Source organism: Meriones unguiculatus, chromosome 1 (assembly GCF_030254825.1).
Source record: "Meriones unguiculatus strain TT.TT164.6M chromosome 1, Bangor_MerUng_6.1, whole genome shotgun sequence".
In the NCBI taxonomy this organism is placed as follows: Eukaryota; Metazoa; Chordata; class Mammalia; order Rodentia; family Muridae; genus Meriones; species Meriones unguiculatus.
In genome coordinates, this window is record NC_083349.1 from 107864447 (window position 1) to 107883895 (window position 19449).

A 19449-nucleotide genomic window follows, 5' to 3' on the forward strand; every position below is an offset into this window, starting at 1 on the left:
CATCAGGCATGCTAGCTGCTGGCTGCTTCAAGGTCACCCAGGCCCTTGCCTGTAGCCCCTTACCTTTGAGAGGGTTCTCATCTGGGCTCAGTGTTATCTGGCTGGTGGTGACGCGCAGTTCAAGGTCTCTGATCTGGTTTCCTCATCCGTGGGGCAGGACCTGACCCCAGCTGCTCGCCTACATCGCAGGCCTGCTACAGTGTCTGCCTCACTCGAATGTGAGGGTGGTATTAATCATCTGCTAGCCTGGGCATGCCAACCTCAGAGACTGACAAGGGCAAAAGGAGACAGAGGAGACTGTTCTGCCGCTGCAGGCTCTGCTAGCTGAAGTGCAGGGGGTCCAGTCTGTGTATATGCCACCCTATCCCAGAGCTGTCAATGCCTGCCAGGTCCCAAGGACTCCTGGCTCCATCAGCTCTTGGCTCAGAGGACAGTGAAGCCTGATGCATGTCCCTCTTTGGTTACAGGGTAGGCAGGATAAGCCCAGGCTACCATGTCGGGGAACTTTAGGGAAGTGGTCTCAACCTGTGGATCCCGACTCCTTTGGGAATGGAACGACCCTTTCACAGGGATCACCTAAAACCATGGGAAAACACAGATATTTATGTATTGTTCCTAACAGTAGCAAAATCATAATGGACCCATTTTATAGTGGGGGGTGGCTGGTCACAGCACGAGGAAGCGTATTAAAGGGTCGCAGCACTAAAAGGCTGAGAGCCGCTGCTTTAGGGGGAGGTCTTTAGGGGCAGGTCTTCACACCTGCCCTGAAGAGAGGACACAGTCAGAACAGACTCCAGTGAGAACCACCCAACAGTCTCACTGGGGAGTTCCACTGAACTCCAGATGCCTGTGCTCTGGTCTGTATGAGTCGGCTTAACAGTCCTCCAGCGGGGACAAATTCAGGAGTTCCTGAAAAGCTCCCTGGGAGATTCTGGTGAGCTGAGGCAAGGTCTGGTCCAGCCCCACTGCTAGTGTTACAGAGAGGAAGGGACTGGCTTGAGTCATACCGTCAGTTAATGGCAGAGTGGGACGTGAACACACAGAACTCCGTCCTGGGAATTCCCAAGGACAGTGAGCGAACCACCCCTGTGGGAAGACGGGCAGCATGAGCTGAGAGGAGAGCCGGCAGATCTGTTCCAGGTCCTCCCTGGCTTCTTGAGTGCATCCCTGGTGCTGGGGGATATAGGAAAGAAAAGTAACCCCCTCACTGGTATAACAGGGCCTTCCTTTCTGGGCTTGCGGTAAAACTTGGCTCTAAGAGTCCCCACAGGAACAAGCACAGAAGTGAGATGTACAATAGGACCTCATATACCTTGCAGGAGGAACCTTAGTAGCACAAAACAGAAGGGGGAGCCCAGGCCAGCCACTCAACTCATGGTTCTCTGGCCTTTAAGGACTCTTCTGTGCACTGAAAGTTGCCTTCAGAGTAGGGGCGCTACATTGAACTGTATGTGCAGGCCTTGTCAAGAGCTCAAGCTGACTGCAGCCTGCTAGTGCAAAGGCTAGGAAGCTACATGCTATTACGGAGGGCCTATCTGCCCCTTCCCGTATCACTCCTGCTTTGAGTTCCTACAGCCTTCTGGCCACCAGTCTTCTCTCTGAACACTAATGGGAACGGTAAAGGATGGGATGGCTTTTGAAATATTCTTGCTATGTAACCCAGACTAGCCTCAAGCTTGGGGTCCTTCTACTCCGTTATCCTGAGTGCTGGGTACCATAAACCTGGTTTCTCCAGTTTTGATCCTACTTGGCTGCAGAGCTGCCCGGGCTGAGGTGAAATGCCAGACACACACCAGTGACAGCCCTTGATCTCTAGCCTTTGTTTCCCATGATTAATCCACAGAATGCCCAATAGCCCAAGGGGCTTCCATGAACCTAGGGAGAGAGGGAAGGATAGAACCCACACAGGAGCCAGTGGCTGTCATGGTGCTGGGACCCAAGAATTACTGAGTGCTGGCTATGGGTCTGGGGAGTGGGCAACTGAACTCTGTAGATTCAGAATCTTTGGGTTACCTCTTCTCCAGTGGAAGACTTCCCGAACTGGAAGTATAAACGTTGGGGTATAAATTACATACACAAACTCAACACCAGTTTCGGAAGGGTAGGGAGAAGCCAAGGGTGCTCAAGCCAACTTTAAACAAGCCTTTAGAACAAAGACTTGAAAGAAGGGTGTGTGCATTCATGAAATTTTATTTTCCCTGGAAAATTTCTCCATCGTAAAGTAGTTTATTTCTTCTAGCTAAGAAATCTAAGGAAGGAGGAGGGAGTAAGCAGCAGCGACGGGTGCTAGGGTTCAGGGTACTACCAGCCAGCTCAAGTTTGGGTTCCCGCAGAGCAGGGCTGTGTGGGGCAGGCAGAGCCGCTGTGTGAGCAAAAGGCTGCCATGAAGACGTTCCAAGTGGCTTCCAGGAAGTGGCCTGTGTGCTGACACGCATGTGGACTGAGCAGTCTTCCTGGCTGCCTCTCAACACTGGTGTTTCCTAGAGCTTTCCATTGGCAAACGCGGCCTCCTGGAACTGAGGGACAAAGGTTTTGAAATAAGCCCTGGTGGGAAAGAGGGGAGAGAGAGAGAGAGAGAAAAAAAAAAAAACTGTGGTTAGCATAAACAGCTTGAAGAAAAAATGCAACTCAGAGCTTTCCACCTAACTCAGAACAGTTGTTATTTACTGTTCGTGTGTCCTGGGTTGGACTTCCTCCTCTCCCATTAAAGCCTTCTGGGTTGTTCCAAGGGAGGTACATGCTGCTCACTACTGCGCTACCTCTCATGGATATTTACAGAGCCTGGAAGCTGACCTTCCTGCCTGCAAGATTTATTAGACACTCACCCTCAGAATCTACTGCCCTTTCCTAGGAGAAAGGCAGGGCTTGATCCAAGCTATAGGACAGCAAGTGGCCATTCTGATACCCAGTCACTTCCATGATTGATGATATCATCAGGGTCACAGTCTCCTAAGTTGGATTTGTGACTTCATGAACATAAAGGTCTAATAAGGATTCCTACATGAGCTGTGGCATTTAGTTTCCTGGCTGGGTTTTGGGAGAACTTCTAAAGACAGGTGGAATCTGGGACAGAACATAGGGTCTTTTGGACACCTGACTTTTTTTTTTTTTTCTTTTTTCTTTAGACAAACCAGCCTGGCCCTTACTAGGTACCCCAGGTTGGCCTCAAACTCCCAGGAATCATCCTGTCTCAGTTTACCAAGTGCTGGGATTATAGATCCGAGCCACGATGGTTGACCCAGACATCCAGCTTTCTACTCCACAGAGACAAAGCCACATTCCACATCAGGAGATGATGGGCTCTGCTGAGCCTACTCTGTGCCAGGCACTGTTGGGAGGGCCCAGATCTGGGCCCTGCCATGTAGGAGATCTCAGTTCAGAGGTGGAGGCAAATACAGAATCAACTGTGTGGCTGGGAGGCGCATCTCCGGTGGCACTGTGGGCCCTATCAGGCAGTTACTGAAAGGCTGGGGTGGGTGTTACTGGCAGAAGACACAAGGAGCAGGGGCCTGCTGCAAAGGAGGAGTTGGAGAGAGAAAGAGAGAGAGAGTACTCTCAGTCACCCTTAGGCATTTAGAGGTGGCTCACCCAGTAATCTCACTTTCCCAGAATATTGACAATAACTAGAAGGAGTCCCTAAGAACTGCCACCATCCACACAGACTATCTTATTCAAGATCTGGGCTCTAATGAGCCTGGCTGCCAGGCTCCAGCTCTTAGGAGGTGAGGAGTGCCAAATTAGGGGTGGAGGAGCCGACAGGACAGCATCTGCCTGAAGGACAGCAGAGTGACACCTCAGAGCACAGAGAGCTGCACGGCCATGTGACTTGGCATAATAACTGCCCCTCAACCCAACAGGCCTTCGGGTGCTCATCTCCAGACCAGAGTGAATGCAGTTACTGAGGATGCACGGGCCTCCTACTCCATCAACTCCACTGAAATGCCTTCTAATTAGGTTGTTCTGAGTATCTGGGAGTATTCTCAGTCCTGGGACCCACACAGGATTTAGAAGCTAGTGCCCCCGCCCTGTCTTTTCTTTTATTATAAATCTTAGATCTCCTGTCCCTGTCCTCTCTCTTTCTCAGACACAACTTTTCTTGAAGCTTGCTTCTCCTCATGTACAGCAAGGTCAAGTTCATGATTGTCTGAAGGCTTGCATCACTTTCAGCACTCTCCAGTCTGGTCCCCACCCTCTTTCCCCTCCCACATTTCCAGTCCCACAGTCCCAACCACCTGCAGGACATTCTGACCTAGCAGATGCTCTGACCAATTTTCACTTCTCTAACAGAGCCTTTCGTTTCCAAGGCTCCCTAAATCCTTGCAGGGAGTCCACTCTGAAGACTTTCCTCTTCTTCGGTCTTGGTGACACTCCTGTTCCAATCTTATTACCTTTCAACAACATTGCTGCAGAAGCCTGCTTCCCTTAGGACACAAGGGAGACATGCCTTTCTGTTTATTGTCTCTGTCACCACCCTGACCAAGACCATAGTGTTCCCCAAGCTCTCATCCTGACTGCCAGTGGTTCTCACTATTTTGTTTGTTTGTTTTACAAATGTATTCTTCAATATTTTTGAGGTAGGTGTGTATTCCTTTGTAAAGTAAAGAAAACAGGATACTCTCATAAAAAGTGCAGGTAGACCCTGCTAGTCCTATTACACATATCCTATGCAACTATGAGATGACAGGGACTCCCTAAGCCCACCACAGTTTAATTATATGAACCCTAAGCCTACGTATCTGCCTGTCCTCCAGCACATGACTACCTCCTTCCTCACAGTACCATTTTTCATCTCCACTTCCATGTAGGTTAGATATTCTTGCTTTCCAAGTCTCTTGGCCACCAGAAGATTCTCTTTTGCCCATAGACATTCCTTATACTTTTAGGGAATTTGGTCCCCATATTCACACATTGACAGGCCACATTGATGGCCCATGTGAAATGGAGCTTACTGGCTTAGACCTGGTTCAGCATGCTGTCTGTGATGGCTAATGAATGTACTCATGGTGTTTAAGTACATGTATTATAAACTGTTAGAGAAGGTGGGTCAGAGAGCAATATTCCACCAATAAATGTTCAGGTACTGACAGAGAAAACTGCTCCATTCTTAAATTTCAACCTATGTCAACAGAGAGGAAGACAGATAAAACAGCATCTTCCATCCATGCGAGACCGACACAGCCCCATGACACTTAAATCACTGTCACCTTCCCTGATACTGGACTTAAGCACTAGTGTACATCTGCACGTAACACTGTTCATATGTAAGGCAGGACTGTGATGGGAGTGGGTCCCCACCAAGAGAAGCCCTGATGTGAGGCTCACAAAGGTCTGAGTATGGCTGTGAGGTGGACATGATGAGTGTTCATTCTTTCCTTGTTCCAGTGCCTTCTATGTTCTCAACTGGCCAGATGTGTAGCTGAGGAGAGCTGACTCCTTTACTCTGAGCATCAGAGTAGGCAGGCTGCCACTAGCTTCTGTAACCCTAGCTTCCAGGTCACTGTGGACAGGGTCACTCTGGCCACTTGACAGGGAAGAGGCTGTAGTTGGGGTCCCAACATGCCAGTGAGTGGATGGGGCTGGCCACAATAATTGGCATCAGGCACTGGCCTGAGCTTGGCAGCCATAGTTTGATTGAATCCCTGGGTCATCTCTCTCAGGACCAGAGTCTCACAGGCTCGGGAGCCACTCAGCCACTCAGTTCAGTGTTTCCTGGGAAAGGGGCTACAAGCTCCTTACAAAGGGTCTTGGCAACAGGGAGCATGATTGATAGGCAAACTCTTTCCTTTGCAGAAAATTATTAAGTTTCCTGTGTGTCCCGGGCTTTCCCTGCCAGGGCAAACTGTGCCTCCAAGGGGGAAGTGTGGTGAGGGCTATTTAAAGGCATGATGCTACCAGCTGTTTGCAGTGATGCTTCTCAGCTTGGATCCTCATTAAGTCAGCTAAGGGAGGGGAGGCAGGCGCAGGGAGGGGGAAATGACAACTGGCGCCCACCCATTTATAGATGTTTTTAGAGCACTGTTTTCAATCATTTCACTTTTTATCAGAGAAAACGTGTACCCAGGGCACAGCATGCTAATAGCACAGGTATCTACATCTGTTACCGAAGGCAAAGTGTCCAGGGAGTTTTTCAAGTGTGTACTGTGGTGGGAAAGGTTCTTTGCCTCAGCATTAGCTGGCCAGGGGTGGGTGTGGGGGCAGGAGACAGATGACTGGAGTCAGCCAAGTCCTCTACTATACTCACGCTAGGAGTCTTAGTTTCAGACAACTCAGAGTCCATTATGTTTCAGGGTGGAATAAAGGTCTGATACTCTTGTCTGACTGAAGCCCTATTACAGCTCAAGGTTTCAGAAAACCCAGAGATGAATATCTAGAAAACAAAATGCAGAGAAGGGATCCCAGGCTGTGACTAGGTCAGTTCTGAATAGGACTGGGCAAGGGGCCAGGAGATGCAGTGCTTAGCAGCCCTCCTTCTCTCGTTCTTGGACCCAGGGCTGATATTCTTCTCTCTGGACTGCAATTCTCTCATCTACACAGCCGAGCGCCTGGCCTGCTGCTGACTAAGGTCTGCTGCTAAGGATGTACGTGACTGGTCAGGTAGAGTAGGATTTAAAGCCAGCCAGACCTCAGCTTCAGGCCTGATCATGTGCCTCTACTAGCTGGATCCCTCAGGCAAGTGACATTAGCTTTGGTTTCTTCATCTACAATATGGGAACAACAGTGGCTGCCTTAAAGGTTCTTAAATGAGATGGTCCAAGTAAGCACTTCACATTGTAACTGGCCTAATAGATGATCAATGATGTAACTGTTACCATGGGGACCAAGCTGGGTCTAAGCAGCAGGGAGAGAAGTTCAGAATTTCTGAAAACAGCCGGAAGCATCACGTGGAACTGTGGAAGAGGTATGCCTTGTATGGGGAGAGAGGTCTGAGTGTCTAATCTCAGTTCATCTTCTTCCCTGTAGCTTCTTGACTAATTTTTTTTCCTTTCACCCACATCATACAGAGCTGGCAGCCAGGGCAGTGAGATGGCTATTCTTACACTAGACTAGACATGTAGCCAATGTCATTGGGACATCACACGTCTCTGAAATTTAGTCCTTGGTGGCATACTGATGGCATCTGAGGGTGAGCTCTGTACCCAAAGATATGCCTGAATCCTCAGTCATCTTATCCCAAGCCTGCTGGGTTTGTGCCTTGGGTGCAGTGTTTTGGTCAAGAAGGAGGCCGCAGCTGTTGGCTAGGGAGGAGTTTAAGAGTCATATGACTAGCTGCCCAAAGGAAAGGATAGAGTTATTTGGCCTGGTCCTCAAACAAATCTTTTTATTTTGCAAAAGTCTAAACATTTGCCTTCTTCCAGAACAGGGCTTGAATTAAAAGAGGCTTTTCTTTGGGCAACTGTGAGATGAGACAGACCTGTGATGTTTGAGTCAGGCCAGTGTGATAGAGGGGTGGGGTGGGAGAAGTGGCTCAGAAACATGACCCTCACTGTCAGGAAACCCAGAACAGATAAATCAAGCCAGAGGTCATTTTTGAAGATAGAGGCAAGTTCCAAACACCTAATAGTTCTCACTGCCCTTTCCAGTTCTGTTCTACAGCTGTGACTTCAACGGCACATGTTTTTCATCAGTCATATGAAAACCGATTGTGGTATGAAAATCAAAGCAGGCCTGTAAATAGTGTAAGACAAGTCCTGCTAATCATGCCTCGTGGTCTTTGGTCTGGCCTTGTCCTCATTGTCCTGGACCGCCACTGTAAATACTGACTCACTCAGGGTTCTTGCCTCATGCCAAAAGGCCAGGCTTACAACAGATCTCTACAGAGAGACCTGGTTCCATCTCGATGCCCTCTACCCCAAACCTTCTCAAGCCCAGGAGCAACTGTCCACCTAAGTTTGGGTAACACGGTGAACCAGTGACTGCCAGTGAGAGTCTGTTTGGCTCTTGGGCCCTGGGCGATGGTGGCCTCCCTCTTTGGTATGGGGTTCAGGAACAAACAAGTGTTTGTAATAGTTCATGGGCAGTCTTGCAACACATGCCAGTCCTTGAGCAGCTCTGATGTATTTCCGAGGTGTGTGTGGGGGTGTCCAAGCTTATAAAATGAGGAATTAGCAGGCTAAAGATACAGAGGCTGATATCAAGCTGAGAACACAATGTCATATGCTGATGGCTTTAGGCACAGGCCCCTGTCCTCAGCTGGACCCAGCCTTCCTTAGACTGAATTCCATGGTGTTCTGCTCACCAGTCTCAGGCACCATGGCCCAATTGGGTTGGGGACGTTTAGACTTGTGTCTAGACTGTGTGTTACACAGTTCACTGCCTCACCAATGAGATGGCTGCAGTTGTGATCTCAGTATTGCTAAACTCAATCAAAAGCTACAGTAGAAGGGCTTCAGAGACCACTTCTACACATCAAAGTATTGGGATGGAATCTGGTTCCTGCTAGGTACCATGCTGGATTCCTCAATCCTATGGTTATAGGATGTTTGAAAGTTGTAAAGTGGTCAGGATTACTTAGCAGTTCTTTGCCCTCCTGAAATCCTCTGAGGGGGTCTTCTGGAGCCTGGCCAGTTACTTTGGGTCTGGGGAACAATGCAATTGTTGAGGCCAGCATTTCCTCCTCAGTATGCATGTATCTCTAGCTATGTCTCCATGCTCAAGTACAGTGCACAAGAAGGTGGGGGAAGACAGCACAGGGCTAGCTGGCAAATGAAGAGGGAGGGAGAGGAGAACCTATAGGCCTCAAGCCTCCTCAGCCACAGGGCTGGCTTGCTCTGCTGGGCTTCCATATCTGAGTGAATGCCTCTACCATATGTTAGCCAGTTTCCCATACCCCACGAGGGAAGATCCCTGCTCATATGCAACCATCTTTGTACCCTTGGTTCATATTGAGTCCTCCACACACAGTAGCTCTACATGGGTTCCTCAGATATGTGAAGGAGTGCTCTGGAGAAATATAATTTTATAACAGATGGGCTGCTCACAATGATCACAGATGGCTGGTTGGGTTGTACTGGCCCCTTAATAAAATGTAGAATCATTGGTATGCCCATACAGGCTTTTTCTGTAAGCCCCTCAAAGACTGAAACTAGAATGGCCCATCCTCAGTGTCCTGGTGCCTACCTGCTCCAGGCCTCATTACAGTTGAATTCCAACCTGGTGCATAAATGAATGAAATCGGCTTTGAGGACAGCCTGGTGCTCCTGGAGCTGGGAAGCAAGTCATCTCATTTATTTCCTCTGGACGATGCTGTATGTACCATAACCCAGATGACAAAAGGCTGGGATGGTAGTGTTCTCATGTGGCCATTGAGAAGGACTTGGTTGACCTGGCTGAGTTGTAGGAGGTAGTGGGTGCTGGGAACTGAGGAATGTGGTGCTGCTGGGGGCTTCGAAGCTCAAGCAGAGCCCAGCCCTCTGCTCGTCTGGCCTCATCACCTGTTTCTGCCTACTGTGCATACACAAGAGATCCTCCAATTACTCTGCCCAGGGCAAGCCGGAACCTAGCACAGGCCAGGATGTGATAGCAATGTGAAGGCCCATGGAGGGTACAGGGATCTGACCGCAGCCCTGGCTACAAGAAGGGCGACTCATTGGCTCACCTGCTAGGGGGAAGTGGCCATCTGCTGGTGGTGAGTCACCTTCAAGGTCACAAATGGCCTTCTACTGCTTAGTAAGCAAAAGGGGAAAAACCAAAGGATGACCCCCAGAGAGGAAGTGCTCAGCTTACCAGCAGGGCTGACCACAGGGAGTGTGGGTCTAGGCTCCAACACAAGGAGGTGGTAACCTCAGGGTTTCCGTAAAGCATCACTGGGCATTAGCCCAGACTCAGGGTCTGGGTATAGTCCCAAAGGACCAAGATCACCTTTAGGACATAAATTCTTTGGAGGTTTAAAACAATAGTCTCCCTGTTGAGTTTCTTGGTGACTGTGATGTACAGCTTGCCAGGCAGTAAATATGGCCTAGGTGATGGATGGTAGACCTCAAGTGTCTATGGGCTCATGGCTTCCCCAGCTGCCTGGGGAAATATCTGTTGGCTGTTGGGCTTTTGCCTCTGAGTCTTGGTCCTCCAGGGAACGTATCTGTAGATAGCTTTTGTAGCAAACTGAGGGCCTTTTACATCCTTGCCATTCATGACAGGTACACTAGAGAGGTCAAGGAGCGAACAGAAGAGGAATACCTACTCTGTGTCCACAGGGCTCAATCAACTCCACAGCAGCTCAGCGTCCTGCAGTGCCACCCAGCATGTGCCCTAAATTCACCCAGCATGTGCCCTAAATTCTCTATGGTCCTAGATGTCAGTTACAGACTAGGAGGGGAGGGAAGACATAAAGGCCAGACAGACAATGTAGGCAATGATATCCATTCATGGTATGAAGTAGGCTCATTCAAATACTGAGCTGTGATATCCATTCAGTGGGTACTGACCAAAGTTAAAGTAAGTTAAGTAAAATCAGAGAGGATCGCATGTGGCCAGGGGAAATACCATTTTGTGAAACTTCTGTTAATATACACTGAATTAAGATAGAATGTAAGTATCTTGCTGTGGATTGTGGTTAAACAAATACTGTAGAAGCCACAGAAGCACAAGGGAAGGAAGGAACATGCTATATGTTAGATACCACGTTGCTTATATTCATCTCTGTTGTCTTCCATTGACTCCCAATGGTCCCGCTTTCAGATTGGTCTTTACTTTGACCAATGAACCAGAGATACCCAGTGGTTTTTCTAAGGTCACATACTAACAGAAGGTTATGCTATTACGAATGTAGGGATTCATATACAAATCCCTGGTGCCAAAGCATATGTTCTTTCCTTTCTACTCTGACATAACTTCCAGTAGAGTAAACACTAGCAATCGAGGTGGGAATGGGCTCCATTTCTGTCTCCACCAAAAGTATGGTTCTTTTATTTCCTTGTCTACAGGGTAATAAAAGGTAAAACAGCTTGACTTGGTAGCTCCCAAATATCATTTTAGCTAAATGTTTTTCTCCTCATCCACTAAGACTTGCATTAGAACAGTCAGCTACCCAGTAATGATTTCAAGAGCTACTCGTGGCCAACCGCCATTGCCCCTGCATTTGTTCTGAAGATGTTCAAATGGCCCTCCATCTGGTGGCACGTTTAGAGGTACTGACTGATGCCTCCCCTGGGTGGCCTCTCAGTAGAATTAGGACTGCTAACACAGAACAAAAGAGATGAACCTGACCTTCTTGCTTGCCCATCTGGGTCTCCGATGTTTCATGCACCTTTATGAGAGCTGAGGCTACTTGAATTGTCTGGAAGGAAAGAAAGGAACTCCAAGAAAGGTGCATGCAGTTTGCCTACATGACACTGGAGACACCCCAAATGTTCCCTATTAGGAGTCCCAGAAGAACAAAGGGTACCTAGAAGCATTCTTCACCACACATGCCACCCAGAAGCTTAAAAGTCGAGTTTGTTGTCCAGTTCTATAAAATGGGACACCTTTGATCCAAACACAAATGATGCACTACAACTGGGAATGCTTGAGAGATTCCAGCTCTGTTTCTTACTGGCTGTGTGACCTTGGGTAAGCCACCTTACCTCTCTGGACCCCAGAAGCCTCATGTGTAAAATGAAGGTATGGTTTCTAAGGCAATTGCTGGTCAAATCTATTATTATCTGTCATTGTTTGTTATTATTATGACTTTAGTGTCAACCCACCCACGTCAGCATAGGCAGTTTCTCAAGGAGTAATTTAATAAATGACTTCTCCCTGTGCTTTGCTAAAGGGGTTCCCTTCAAGCCATAATAAGCATTATCAGAGGTACTGCATGTCTGAGGCTTCTGCATGGCTCCTCTGTATCTATAGATCTGACCTAGGATCCTAAGGAATGATGGGCAATCTCCGCCCTGGCTACGTTCCTCCCACCCTTCAAGTGAAGAGACGACCAGACATTCATACACTTGGAGAACTCTCAGTGGCCTAGGACTGGCTTGTTCCTGCAGGGGTAAAGAAATGCATGTAACCTCAGAGAACACAGATATCTGACTCCTGGGCCAGAATGCCACATGCTAGCCCTGGATGCGAGTTGAGTGCTCTGCTCTTAGTTATGGGCCAAGCCCTCCTTGGCTCATTCATTACTGCTAGTGAGGAAACTCTTTTCTGCTCAGATCTATGCCTGGGCATTATATAGCAGGCTAGACGTCTAGCATCTTTATTAACAACAATAATAATAATTTGCATTTATACAAGGCCTTTCATCGGGGGATCTTAAAGAGTATCACAAACAATAATTAATTTTCATTCACAAGACTGGGAGCCAGCTAGGCAGAAGCCCCTTTATTTTGCAGGTACAGGAAACTTTCTTGTTCCCTGAAGCATGTTGGGAGGCCTTTCTGCCTTTTGGAAATCCAACCCTTTCTCTCTTGAGGCCTGGATAAACATCAGGCCCTGCAATGGAGTTTCCCATGTCAAATATCCCCTAGCTATCCTGCTGGAGAAACACGGGGCTGGGAGAGACCTCAGCAGGCTGGCTGAGGCGGGGCTTGCACTCTTACCACTTGTGAGTGCTGACATTCTTGGGTGCCTTTCAGAATGCGGAGCTCAGTAGCTGCATAGAAGCTGTCTATTTCTGTGGCAAGCCCATGGCCCGACCTTTGTGGTTCATGTACATAGTGACTGGGTCCTGCCTCCCTGAGTGTTACTGGGACAGTCTTCTTGGTGTTTCTGGCTTTGGTATTCTGGTCTGCCAAGCTTTAGATGCTGCTCTTCGGACTATTTGCTCCATCTCTGGGAGCACACTCTAGTTTGTTTTCTAGGCTTATCTTAGGTCAGGGGTGGGTGTGGGGGGAGGTGGTGGGTGTTGGTGCAGCATCTCAGGGACACATAAAACTACCTCAAATTTCCACTTATTGATTGACACCTGACGGATCAAGTGTTGTCTTCCGAAGGAGCTATTCTTTCTTTCTTTTTCTATTTTAGTGCTGGAGACTAAGCAAGACTTCTACCACTGAATTATATCCCTCATCCCCCACTAGGTCTATTCTTCTTTAGGTTTTTAAATTTTGTTTCATTCTTTTATGTGTATGGGTGTTTTGCTTACATTTATGTCTGTGACTTACATGCATGCCTGGTCGTATATAAAATACATATAGAAGAAGGCATTGGATCTCCTAGAACTGATGGTTGTGAGCTGCTATGTAGGTTCTGGGAGTCTAACCTGGGTCCTCCGGAAGGAAGAGCAGCAAGTGCTCATAACTGCTGTGCCAGATCTCCAGCCATCCCCACTGACCTGGAATTCACTATTTAGACTATGCTGGCTTTGAACTCAGACCTGCCTCTGCCTCCCAAGTGCCACCACACCCTGCTAGGATTCTAGTCTTAATTCTATGCAAGAACAGTCAATTCCCATGACTAGCTTTCTGTAGAAGAGCCCAACAAATAATAATCTCTGTAGTTTCTTTTTGTTTTCTTCTTTTCCCCCTCTAGTTTTGTCCTTCTGCTTCATTTCACTAGCATACATTTTTTGGTATTAAAATGAAGAAAAGGATGTATCATGGTAATCTGGAACCAACACAAAGACAAGAGAGTCCCAGATCTTCTTGTCCTATTTGCTGAAGACCAGGAGGCACCAGGACCCGGTGAGAGGCAGAGGGGCACAGGAAATCCTTGCTCAGTTGATTTTCAAGAAGCCAGCTCCTCTGGAGACTCTAACCCCTCTCTCACGTGGTTTCTGGATCCTAGCTGCTCTGCCTACTGGCTGAGGAGGCACTCACCCTCCTCTACCAAGATCCATTGTTTGAGTGAGATCTTTCTCACAGTGGCTTAACATGGAAGGAATTTTTGAGCATGTATTCAATGCTGTTTTCCTAAAAACTGGACCCCAGGTTAGTGTGAGGTGAGGCTTGTGGGGAAGCAGTCATTTTCTCTTCTGACTTTACAGCCTTGTCTAGAACCAGAGGATCATTCTGGCCTTGGCTTTGGTCTAGGCCACTGTTGGGAGAAGACTGGGAAAAGACAGAGGGAATGGAGCTGTGGCTTCCTGGCTTTTCTTTTCTAAGGCAAAGAGAACAAATACCCTGCCTGCTATGAAGGGAAGAGTGTGAGCTCTGAAAGCAGAACTAAATTCAAATACTTGTTCCCAGTGTCTTTGGGGAAGTTGGGTCTCCATCTATTTCTCTGCTTTGGGTGATAGGAGCACAGTGCTGGACACTAGAAGAACTGAAGACACCTTGGTTTTCTTTCCACCCCAACTCTACTGTTACCAGAACCTCAATCTCTCTCTCAATGTGTGTGTATATTTGCATACATGTATGTATGCATGTGTCTGAAGGTGAGAGGTCACCTTCCTCAGGAGTTGTCCACCTTGTTTTTGGAGACAAGGTCTTTTACTGGTGCCTGAGGCTTTCTGGTAGGCTTTGACCACTGGTCGGTGAGTCCCAGAGATCCTGTCTCTGCCTCTCCAGGGCTGGGATTTTGAGTGTGTACCACCATGTTTGCCTTTTTACGTGGGTTCTAAACCTCAAACTTAGATCTCATGCTTGTGTGGCATGCACTTTACCAACAGGGTCATTGCCCTTCTTGAAAAGCTTCCAGGAAGATCTGGACCCACGGTCTAACTGGTGCCTGGCACCACAGAAGTTTCCAGTGCTTGTTGGTTAAGTGAATGAACTAACATGGTATGTTGCAATTTATAATGTGTGTTTAAAAATAACTTTATTGCAATCTAAATAACACCATGTAAAGAATAGATCCTGTTACACTCTTCCACAACAAATAGATCTCGTTACCCTACTCCACAACATCCACGGGCTTATAGTGAGGCAGACAAGGACTTATATGCAACCAACAAGGCCTGAACAAGAGAACCATGTCTTTGCTCCCAGCCACAGAGCACTCAACCTCCATCTCTGAGCCTGGGGACCATGTTCTTATTGCAGTCTTGCTTGGATGAGGGGAGCAGGTGTGAAAAGGTGTGAAAGGCTACCAGAGACTAGCCCTGCTTGCTGTAATCTCAAAGGCAAGGCCATAGTACTCGCTAGCAAGGATCCTATTACAGGGCTCTGTAGACACACTGGGTGGGTGTCAGCTGCTATGATTGCATCTGGGAGTGCAGCAACTGGTGCTGTAGTGGCAGCCAGTGGGGGCTAACGCCCAGCCTGTGCTCAGCTTGCTAAGCTGTGTGTTTATGCAGAGCCATAGGACTGGAGAAGAGAGACGGCTTTATTCCAAGCTATTAGTGCAACTACCAACCTAAAGAGTACAGAGGCAGCCTTTCCTAGCCTGCATAAAGTGTTCTTGCTGACCAACTTTACAGTTTTGGTCGTTAGAGAGCTGGTCTAGAACAGAGGCACGAAAAATAAATTAAGTGGGAAGTAAATTCTACAAATGACAACCTTGTTTGCATTGCCTTTGCGTGGAAAAAGGTGAAAAAGATTAGGTGCTTCCCAGCTCACATTTTAGGAACCCCTGCTGGTTTTCTTACCAGAGCTTCCCAATCACCTTACTACCTTTAGCCATCTTCCCCATCCCACTGCTCGGACTGGGAGAAAAGGCAAATCCAGACAGAGCAGGGAGAGGGTTGGGCCGACATCTGGGTTCTTGAAGACAGCATGTGGTTCCCTTACCCACCATGTTTACAAAGCAGATGAGTCAGTATTCAAATCAGCATTCCCTTCCATGTGGGTACAAATGGGTGACCCACCTTGAACCAAGCCACTGAATGCAGTCAGCTCCACAAGCCAAGAAAGGTGTCTGTTCACCTCCCCACCCTCACCTAAAACTGGTAGACAACAGGGGTGCCAGAGCCACCAGACCAGTGAACAAATACAGACAAACAGCAAAATAAACTCTGTGGAAGCACAGCAGGATGAACTCCCCACCCTTTTGTGCACTTCAACAGTGCCAGCACATGCTCTGTACTGCCAACTATGGGGAGAAGGAAAGAGACCCTTTTTCTAGTCAGCTCCTTACTGGCCACTTTACTGGGCAGAGTCCTTGTTAAAAACTCAGAGCTCCTCCACATATTTAAAGGTCAGCACATATTCTATAAAGAGCCAGACACTAAATATTTTCAGCATGTAGGTCATATCTCTGTCACAACAATTCAAATCTGCTTTGTACTGATCATGACTGAAGATAAGATGTAAATGAATGGGGGTAGCTGTGTTCCAATAAAACTTTATTCATAAAAACAGGTGCTGGTAGCGAGGGCCTCTTGACTATCCACTGATCCCTTATCTAGTCTGCACCGTCTCTGTGTAGAGGAACAGAGAGGTGAAGTGACTCCCTCGGGGAATTATGTGGCTGTCTAAGACTAACATTTAAAGGCTTCATATGGGGAATAGAGCAGGTTCAAGAGCCACCAAAGTTTAAGGAAAAATGTCTACTTGGATAACTAGAGGTTTTAAATGAGACTTTCATACTACCAGAAGGAACCAACAATCAGTGGAAAATCACAGGTTAAACATCTGTGAAAGGCTCTGATCTGTTTAAGCTGGGATATCCAGCTCAGCTTGCATTGATGGAAACTGGAGCTATAGCTTTCCTAGTGTATGCTGCTCGTGGTCATTAATCAGCAAGACTCAGACACAGCCTTAAAGTGTCTCAGGAGAAGGGCTGGGAAAAGAGGCCAAGAGGAACTGGAAAGCCGCTGGCACTTGTCTGTGAACAATAGGAGAGGAAAGCAGCAAATTCGTTTTTTCCAGTCAGCAGTTGGTCCAACATCCAACAGCACAGGAATGGTCAGAGAGGACAAGCCCTCTTGTCCAGGCTGAGAACAGGTTGTTTTGGCTGTCAAGCATTTTCAAAACAAGTTTTCTTGGTCTTATGACAGGTTGAGGCAAGAACAAGAAAATGAAAAGAGTGGAAGATCCCATGATCATGCTCTGGGCTTCCACGTGGGCTGGCTCTGCCTGCACGGTCAAGTTTGCTTTTAGAACATTCAGATAAAACTGGTGTTAGGGTTAATACCACCTTACCAGTGACACCATTTAATGAAGTGATTCCTTTAAGAACTCCCTGGCAGCTGGATAATCATTCTAGTCTGGGAGGAATAAGAGGTCAAAATCACTCTTAAAGCCAAGAGTACGCTTCTGCTCAAACCTACGCCCTGCTTTGTTTTAATTCTCACCTCCTGTTACATGGACAGACTCTTCCCCTGAAACTGAGGTTTGAAACTATCTTCTTTAAGGTGGATTTTTCCATTTTAACCACAGAACGCTTGATCAGGGTGGGGCAGAGAATGCAGCAAGGAAGCATGAACAGGGCAGGCTAGGATCAGCCTGGTCTTAGGAAATGCCACCACTTCTTACCAGCAAGGTCTGTTAGGGCTTAACAACTGCTTCTACGAGTGGGATCCAAACAGAGTTGAGCATCGTGTCTCAAAGAAGAAGGTACCAGACAGAGCCTGGAGATGGCTTATCACCCAATACACAGAAACCACTCGGAAACAAGGGTGCTGAGGATTCTCAGATCCCCGGAATAAACACTAAAGGCCCAAAGCAGAAGACAGGCAAACTGTGGGACTGGGGCAGAGCACCTCCCTTCTGACTTGTCTTCTCAACTGTCTCAGACTCCTAGAGCATTGCTCAGTGAGTCCATTAGCATCACACCTGGGCAGGGGTGGCAGGTGGAGGGCAATGTGGGGGTGTCAAGCCCAGGAAGAACACTGTACAAGAGGGCACTCCATCCACTTGGAGGCCGGCTCTTATTCTGTGAGGTAAGTTACTAGTCCATGGAGGCTGTATGTGTTCTAACAGATGTCTGCAAGAATGTTCTGAAGAGAAAAATTCTCCACGGGACTTTCAAGCTGGAGGCAGGAGGGTCTGAGCTGTGTTTGTGTTCAGATGCACAGAGAGCTGGGAGGGATGCGCAGGCCACCACAGGACAAGCCTCCTTCCTCATACCTATTCCCACTCCCACACAATGGGGACCAGCAGTACTGCTCGCATCTGCCCGAGGTCCTCTAGGTGAAGCTTTTATTTATTACCGGAGAGACAAGAAGAGCAAATCCTAAACCCTGCTTTCAGACGTGCAGATTGCCCTGGCTAACTATCCTGTCTGGACTGCCCTTCAACACAGGAGCCCCCACTACATCCAAACTTTAGATAAACAGTATCTGACTTGTTAGTGTAAATGTGTCCTGCAAGGGACACAGATATCTTTATGAACTTATTTGTTACTTATCACTACCTTACTGGGCACTTTTTGCATTTTGAATTGCTGTATCTGCCAACTTTATTTGTGTGTGTGTACAGACATGTGAGAGAGTATGTACATGTGAATGTGCACATATGTGGAAGTTCATGTATGTGTGGTACATGTGGAGACTAGAGGACAACCTTGGGTGCTGCCCACCCCCCCTTTTTTTTGACACAGGGTCTCATTGGGCTGGAACTTACCGAGGAGGCTAGGGTGGCCAGCCAACAAGTCTCAGGGCCCTACTGTCTCTGCCTCTCCAGTGCACAAACATGTGCCACTGTCTCTGGCTTTTTAGATGTGGGACCTGAGGATCAAGCTCAGACAACCTGCAAAGCAGGCACTTTTCCACTGTCATGTCTGCAGTTCTATAGCTGGCAATTCTAACACCAGAGAACCACAGTAGGTTCGGAAAGCTCCAGGCTAGCAACAAAAGGGTCAAGGAGTCCAAGACAATAGTTCCTTTATAGAATTCTTGACCAAGAGCTTGACATGAACACATGGTGCTTTCACCATTTTAATCACCATTTCCAAGGCTATGAAGAACCTAGTAGGATTTACCTGTCCACATTAAGGTAGGTCTACGTATTCATATGTAAGCTTCTCAGGAAAACCTTACTGCATTCAGGAAAAGGATCAAATGTCTCAGTGTGGCAGTTAATAACAGCAGCTACCATTAAAGAACACTATACCAGGCATTATAATCAGTTTTTCATTAACGCTCACAATTCTGACTTGTATGCAGTATATACTGAGGAGTTAATTCCCTGGAAGGCCTTAGTATCGAAGAGGAATCTCCATTAGTGATTGGCCATGGTAGCTAGGGTTTTTTGTTTTTAAATTATGAGTACTGAGTTTCAGCATCCTGAGAACAGCAACTCTGTGTGTGTGTATGTGTACGCATGCACATGCACATGTCCATGCTGGGGTTCCTGGGGCCCTGTACATGTTTTATACATAGTGACTCCCTATATATTTGCAATTCTCTGCTGGGCTCCTGGTACTGGCTTCCCACGGGACACAAAGAAATGAATTACTATTTTCCCCTCAGATCTGACTTTGGATAAAGTTTACCTAGGCATCTCTTGACTGACATCCGCTTTTTTGCCTCCCATTTTCCACAGGGCATGACTAAGTGTCTGTCTGGAAGATAGGAGTCACTGGAATGTTCTGTGCACTTCTCACAGTGAAGCCTCTCCCCTGCTGGGTTAGAGGTTACTGTGAAGGGCCAGGCTGCCTTTGGCTTGTTGCACTGTAGTATCCCTTATTCTTTTCTCTCATCCATAAAGCCCA

At 47.6% G+C, this 19449-nt stretch overlaps 1 protein-coding gene across 1 annotated transcript in view; it reads right to left on the reverse strand.

Annotated features, from left to right (window-relative positions):
* Window positions 1–2174: 2174 nt before the first annotated feature.
* The window catches only part of Babam2 (BRISC and BRCA1 A complex member 2), a 388471-nt gene continuing 371196 nt past the window's right edge, over window positions 2175–19449 (reverse strand). The window contains exon 12 of the mRNA XM_060364766.1: window positions 2175–2544. Coding sequence (XP_060220749.1) covers window positions 2481–2544 — 64 coding nt within the window. The 3' untranslated portion in view covers window positions 2175–2480. The remainder of the gene's footprint in view (window positions 2545–19449) is intronic.